The sequence below is a fragment of the Otolemur garnettii genome, unplaced genomic scaffold, assembly GCF_000181295.1.
Source record: "Otolemur garnettii isolate 467f Iridium unplaced genomic scaffold, OtoGar3 scaffold00211, whole genome shotgun sequence".
In the NCBI taxonomy this organism is placed as follows: Eukaryota; Metazoa; Chordata; class Mammalia; order Primates; family Galagidae; genus Otolemur; species Otolemur garnettii.
This window is the reverse complement of record NW_003852606.1, coordinates 1,714,012-1,721,334: the sequence shown is the minus strand read 5'-3', so window position 1 is coordinate 1,721,334 and position 7,323 is coordinate 1,714,012. Positions and strand designations below refer to the sequence as shown.

Here is a 7,323-nt window from a genome sequence, read left to right as displayed (position 1 = left end):
GTTGCAGCCATTGTTGTTTGGCAGGGCCAGGCTGGATTCGAACCCGCCACCTTAGGTGTATGTGGCTGGTGGCTTAGCTGCTTGAGCCACAGGCGCCAAGCCCCTCATTTCTTAAGATTTGTCTGTCTCTTCTCCTTTAATTTCCTCACACCCCATGAGGCTGAGTGCCAATGAATGGGGCTGGGAGGAACCGTTTGGCTGGACTTTGTTTTCCCATCTTTCTGACTCCATTTAGCCACTGACCAGACAGTGAAATCCGACTGTGGGTGCTGGGTTTATAAGGTGGTCTCAGAATTTCCCCCATACATGTTCTTGCCTTCTGTGCCACACTGTTGCCGTGATTACATTCTCAATCTCTGGTAAATTAGATGTTTTCTCCTCATTAAGAAGAAAAATCTCTCATGTTTATTTGCTGTTTTTCTGTACTAGTTGTTGTGGTTGTTGCATATCAGTTGTCTGTTTAACAACTCAAAATGCATCCAGAATCTGACCATTTCTCTCTTCAACTGCCACCCAGGTCCAGCTGCCATTGTTTCTGCCTGGGCTCCCCTAACCTCTGCCTCTCTCCCTTTGGTCTAATTCCCTTACCCCAGCCTTTGGGAACCAGTTGATGTCTATGTTAGTTTCTGTGCCAGCAGAGTACTGTGTGGCATCTTGGTCCAGTTGGTCTGCTATAACAAAATACCACGAATTGGGTAATTTAGAAACAGCAGAAATTAAAAAAAGAAACAATAGAAATTTATTTCTCACAGTACTGGAGGTGAGGAAGTCTAAGATCAAGGTGCTGGCAGATCTGGTGTCTGATGAGGGTGCATTCCTCACAGGTGGTGACTTCTATGTCCCCTCATATGGGGGAGGGGTAAAACAAGTCTTTTATAAGGGGTTATAATGTCATAAGGGCTCCACTGTCATGACCTAATTATCCTGCAAAGGCCCACCTCCTAATAGCATCACACTGGGCATGAAGCTTCAGCATATGAACCTTGGGAGGATCCTAGCATACCTCAGATCATAGCACTTGGTGACTTAAAACAGCACACATTTATAGTCTTATAGCTGTGGAGGCCAGAAATCCGAAATCTGGGCCAGGCCTAGTAGCTCATGCCTGTAATCCTCAGACTCTCAGAGGCTGAGACAACTGGATTGCTTGAGCTCAGGAGTTTGAGACCAACCTAAGCAAGAGTGAGACTTTGTCTCTAATAAAAACAGAAAAACTAGCCAGGTGTAGTAGTGGGCGCCTGTAATCCTAGCTACTCAGGAGGCTGAGGCAAGAGGATCTCTTGAACCCAGGAGTTTGAGGTTACTCCACAGCAACCTCAGAGTAGGTTGCTGATACCACAGCACTCTACTGGGCATCAGAGTGAAACTCTGTCTCAAAAAAGAGAAAAGTCCAAAATTTGTTCCACTGGGTTAAAAAAGGTGTGATCTGAGCCATGCCCCACTGGTGACTGGGAAGAACCTGTCCTGTCCTTGGCTTGGGCGCCCCTTCCTCCATCTTCAAAGACAGCAGCATGCTATTTTCTCCAGTCGTTAAATAGTGCCTTCTTCTATGACAGCCAAATTTCCTTTTGCATTCTTCTTATAAGGACCATTGTGGTAACATTTAGGGGGCCCAGTAATCCAGGATCATCTCCCCATTTCTGGATCCTTAATTTGATCACATCTTCCAAGACCCTTTTGCCATGTAAGGTTACAAATTCACATGTTCCAGGGATTAGGACATGTGTGTCTTTGAGGGGACCGTTATTCAACCACCACAACATCCAGTTCAAGCCCTGTCCCTCCACTCAGAGCCTGTCTGGGGCTCCCTAGCACCCTTGGGCGCTCAAGTTCATCCTCCTCACTGCTGGTTGGCAGTTAGACTGGCCTCACCACACCCTCTTTCCCTTGTGTGCCATTGGCCCAACCCTTTTTTTTTTTTTTGAGCCAGAATCTCAAGCTGTCACCCTGAGTAGAGTGCTGTGGTGTCACAGCTCACAGCAACCTCAGACTCTTGGACTTAAGTGAGACTTGCCTTGGCCTCCCAAGTAGCTGGGACCTACAGGCGCCCACCACAACACCTGGCTATTTATTTTGTTGTTGCAGTTTTTTGTTTTTAAGAGATAGTCTCACTTTGTCACCCTCAATAGAGTGCTGTGGCATCACAGCTCACAGCAACCTCCAGCTCTTGGTCTTAGCCGATTCTCTTGCCTCAGCCTCCCAAGTGGCTGGGACTAGAGGGACCCGCCACAATGCACAGCTATTTTTTGTTGTTGTTGTTGTTGCAGTTTGGCTGGGGGCCAGGTTTAAACCTGCCACCCTCGGTATATGGGGCCAGCACCCTACTCACTGAGCCACAGGTGCAGCCCAATGTCATTGTTGTTTTGGCAGGCACTGGCCAGGTTCGAACGCACCAGCACCGGTGGATATAGCTGGCACCCCTACACACTGAGCTATGGGCGCTGCATTTTTTTTTTTTTTTTGGAGACAGAGTCTCACTATGTTGTCCTCAATAGAGTGCTGTGGCATCATTGCTCACAGCAGCCTCTAACTCCTGGGCTCAGATGATCCCTCTTGCCTCAGCCTCCTGAGTAGCTGGCACTACAGGTGGCTGCCACAACACCTGGCTGTTTTTTTAAAGATGAGGTCTTGCTCTTTCTCAGGCTGGTCTTTAACTCTTGGGCTCAAGCAGTCTACCCACCTTGGCTTCCCAGAGTGCTATAGTTATAGGCATGAGCCACCATGCCTGCTGCCTGGGCCCAACCCTCTTGCATCAGCATTTCTAGAGATTGCAGGACTGGGGCACATTGTTCTTATCCCATGACCTTTGCCCATTTGTTCCCCTCTGCCAGGGAGTGAGGTTCTTTCTCTTTGTTTATTTATTTATTTTTTGCAGTTTTGGCCAGGTCCAGGCTTGAACCCGCCACCCCTGATATATGGGGCCGGCACCCTACTCCTTGAGCCACAGGTGCTGCCCAGTTCTTTCTCTTTGCTTGGCTAACCAAGCTTATGTCTCAGCTCAGAGGTTGCCTCCTCAGAGATGCTGGTCCTGGCTGTCCTACATGAAGGAGCCACTATTTGTTTGTGTCCCTTGTGGGGTTTTTTTTTTTTTTTTGTAGAGACAGAGTTTCACTTGGTAGAGTGCCGTGGCTTCATACTGCTCACAGCAACCTCCAGCTCCTGGTCTTAGGCGATTCTCTTGCCTCAGCCTCCTTAGTAGCTGGGACTACAGGCACCGGCCACAATGCCTAGCTATTTTTTGTTGTTGCAGTTTGGCGGGGGCTGGGTTTGAACCTGCCACCCTTGGTATATGGGGCCGGCGCCCTACTCACTGAGCCACAGGCGTGCCCAAAAGGAGATTTTTTTTTTTCTTGCAGATTTTGGCCAGGGCCAGGTTTGAACCCACCCCTCTAGTATATGGGGCCTGCACCCTACTCCTTGAGCCACAGGCACCGCCCCCTTGTGGTCCTTTGTTCATTCCTTGGTCGCCTGTACTCTATCTTTCTAAACTGGGTGCTCCAGGGGGCAATATCTGTCATTGTCTGGTTCAAGCTGCATCCATACTGCCGGGCACAGGGTCAGCCTGGAGCAGGGGCTCAGCACGCGTCCCCTGCACGAATAATGAATTTGAGATTCTATCTGTGCCTTTCTGCCAAACACTCATTCCTCCTCTGTGCTCAGCCAGGCCCACAGTTCCCTGTACTGTCACAAGGGTCACCTAATTCCAGCTGCCTGCGTGTGTCTTTCTCCCCACCTGACAAAGGACCATTGGAGGGCTGGGACAGGTCTGAGTCACTCTGGGTGTTCTCTGCTCTTCCTCCTTCCTACCCCTTCCTGACTTCTTGGAAGTTCCCATCCAAGGGAGGTCACTTTCCTTTGCTAGGGCTTCCATAGCAAAGTACCACAGGCTGGGTGGCTTAAACGGCAGAAATGTATAGTCTCACAGTTCTGGAGGCCTGAGTCCCAAGTCATGGTGTCCACAGGGCAGGTTCCTTTCAAGGGCCACGAGGGAAGGCTGTGATCCAGGCCTCTCCATGACTTGTAGATGGCCGCCTTCTCTCTGTGTATCTGTGTCCAGATTTCCCTTTTCTAGGCCAGGCTCAGTAGCTTGTGCCTGTAATCCTAGCACTCTGGGAGGCTAAGGTGGGTGGATTGCTTGAGCTCATGAGTTGGAGACCAGACTGAGCAAGCAAGACCCCATCTCTACTAAAAATAGAAAAATTGAGGGAAGAGGATTGCTTGAGCCCCAGAGTTGGAGGTTGCTGTAAGCTATGATGCAACAGCACTCTACCCAGAGCAATAGCTGGTGACTCTGTCTCAAAAAAAAAAAAAAAAAGATAAATTTCCCCTGTTTATAGGGACACTAGTCAAGTTAGATTAAGGCTCATGGTCATGACCTCATTTTAATTTGATCACCTCTATAAAGACCCTGTCACCAAATAAGGTCTCCTTCCTTCCTTTTCTTCTTGCCTGCCTTTTTCTTTCTTTTCTTTTCTTTTCCTTTTTTTTTTTTTTTGAGACAGAGTTTCACTATGTCGCCCTGAGTAGAGTGCTGTGGCATCACAGCTCACAGCAACCTGAAACTCTTGGGCTTAAGAGATTCTCTTGCCTCTTGCCTCATCCTCCCAAGTAGCTGGGACTACAGGTGCCTGCCACAACGCCCGGCTATTTTTGTCTATTGTTGTCATTGTTGTTTAGCAGGCCCTAGCTGTGTTCAAACCCAACCAGCCCCGGTATGTGTGGCTGGCGCCATTACCACTGAGCTTCGGACACCAAGCCTATTATTGTGGTTATTATTATGTTAAGCATCAGGCTCAGTTGTGGGATCACTTCCTCTTGGAAATGTCTCTGATTTGCCCCAGTCAGGATGCCCTCTGGGCTTCCCCAGTGCCCTTTGTGCCTTCTTTAGAGCACATCTGGCCCAAGATAGGGATTTTGAAAGAGAACATAACATAAATTGTGTTGTTGGCTCTTCCTATCCAGATGTACAGGTGGATCACCTGAATCTCCTGAAACAGTTTGAACATCTGGACCCTCAGAATCAGCACACATTTGAAGCCCGAGACCTGGAGCTACTGATCCAGACGGTAACAGGAGGGGGCAGATAGGCAGAGGTTTGAGGGAAGTTTTGCAGAAGAGGAGAAGGTAATGGAGGCCTGGATATAAGGGGCTCACCCCACTAGGTGGTGTTCTCTGAGGCCGTCAGAGGGCCCTCACAGGATTCCTTATAGGAAAGCAGGAGGTGTAGGTAGGATGAACTTTGACTCCACTCAAACTTGGCTTGAGGCCCTCCTTGGTTTTATCATTCCCACATGACTTAGGAGTTGTCCCCACTGTGTCCTCTTGGTGAGCTGAATAATGGCCTCCCAATGCCCTAATCCTGAAACCTGTGAATATGTTCCCTGACATGACAAGGTATAATTAAGTTAAGGGTCTTGAGCCAGGTAGGTGATCCTAGGTGGGCCCTAAGTATAATCTCAAGGTTTCTTTTCTTTGAGACAGAGTCTCACTGTGTCGCTGTTGGTAGAGTGCTGTGGCATCACAGCTCACAGCAACCTCAAACTCTTGGGCTCAAGTGATTCTCTTGCCTCAGCCTCCCAGGTAGCTGGGACTACAGGCACCTGCCACAGTGCCCAGCTACTTTTTATTTGTTGCAGTTGTCATTATTGCTTAGCTGACTCAGGCCAGGTTTGAACCCTCCTGCCTTGGTGTATGTGGCTGGCACCCTACCCACTGAGCTACAGGTACCTCCCCAAGGGTTCTTGTAAGAGGGACGCAGAGGAACATTGATGATAGAAACAGAAAGCAATGTGACAGCTGAAGTTCTGAAGGTGGGGGAAGGGGCCATGAGCCGCAGAATTCAGCTCTAGAAGCTGGAGAAGGTAAGGAAAGGGATTCTCCTCTTAATCTCCAGTAGGAGGGAACATATTCCTGCCAGCACTTTGATTTCAAGCTAATAAAACTACTGTAGAATGATAAATTTGTGTTGCTTTTAGCCATTGTGGAAATTTGTTACAGTAACAGTAGAGCTAATACAGTCCCCTTAAGCTTGAGCTGGGCTTTGATGCTCTCCAGCTCACTTGGACCGGCTTTTCTACCTCCACCGGTGCTCCATCTAGTGGCTGTGAACACAATAGCACAGCAGCTGTTTCTTTGAGCACAACCCTCAGTCCATGACAGATGTTTTTGCTGCCTGTTTCTAGAACTTCAGAAACTATCCATTTATCTCCAGCCCCCATACTGTTTCATAGGCACTCCTGCCTCTGCTTCTGTCCTCTACAGCAGGATGCCTCAACTTGGCTGGGGCTACATGATTCTTTAGGGGCCATCTTATGCATTGCACAATGTTTAGCTGCCTCTCTGGCCTCCATCCCCCAGATGCCCATAGACGTTCCATGTTGCACCCATCAGAAATGTCTTCAGGCTCAGTGCCTGTGGCTCAAGCGGCTAAGGCGCCAGCCACGTACACCTAAGCTGGCAGGTTTGAATCCAGCCCGGGCCTGCCAAACAACAATGATGGCTGCAACCAAAAAATAGTGAGGCATTGTGGCGGGCACCTGTAATCCCAGTTGCTTGGGAGGTGGAGGCAGGAGACTTGCTTGAGCCCAGGAGTTGGAGGTTGCTGTGAGCTGTCATGCCATAGCACTCTACCCAGAGCGATAGCTTGAGGCTCTGTCTCAAAAAAAAGAAATGTCTTCAGACACTGATGACTGTCCTCTGAGGTGCAGTTACCCAAGCTGAGGGTCTGCTCCTGGGTGTGTTCCCCACATGGCTGCTGTGTTCCTTTCCTGCTCATTCTCACAAACTGTGGCTTAAATAGCACGAATTTATTGCCCTATAGCCCTGCACATCAGAAGTTAACAAGAGTTTCACTGGGTGTGTTAGTTTCCTGTGGCTACTTGTAATAGTTCAATACAGACTTGACTGAAAACAACAGAAATTTGGCGTGGGGTGGCAGCTGTAATCCTAGGACTCTGGGAGGTGAAGGTAGGTGGGTTGCTTGACTTTACAAGTTCGAGACCAGCCTGAACAAAAGCAAGACCATCTCTACTAAAAATAGTAAAACTAGCCAGGTGTTGTAGCCAGGTGGGCACCTGTAGTCCCAGCTACTTGGGAGGCTGAGATAAGGGGATCGCCTGAGTCCAAGAGTTTAAGGTTGCTGAGTGAGACTCTGTCTCAAAAAAAAAAAAGGGCGGCACCTATGGCTCAGAGGAGTAGGGCGCAGGCCCCATATACCAGAGGTGGCAGATTCAAACCTGGCTCTGGCCAAAAAAAAAAAACCTGTAAATAATAATTAAAAAAATTAACGGTTGGCTCGGCGCCTGTGGCTCAAGCGGCTAAGGC

At 48.9% G+C, this 7,323-nt stretch overlaps 1 protein-coding gene across 2 annotated transcripts in view; it reads left to right on the top strand.

Annotated features, from left to right (window-relative positions):
• NUCB1 (nucleobindin 1) overlaps positions 1 to 7,323 on the top strand; it is a 31,367-nt gene that overhangs the window by 13,229 nt on the left and 10,815 nt on the right. For both annotated transcript variants that reach the window (XM_003801511.2, XM_023507886.1), the window contains exon 5: positions 4,963 to 5,066. In XM_003801511.2, coding sequence (XP_003801559.1) covers positions 4,963 to 5,066 — 104 coding nt within the window. The remainder of the gene's footprint in view (positions 1 to 4,962; positions 5,067 to 7,323) is intronic.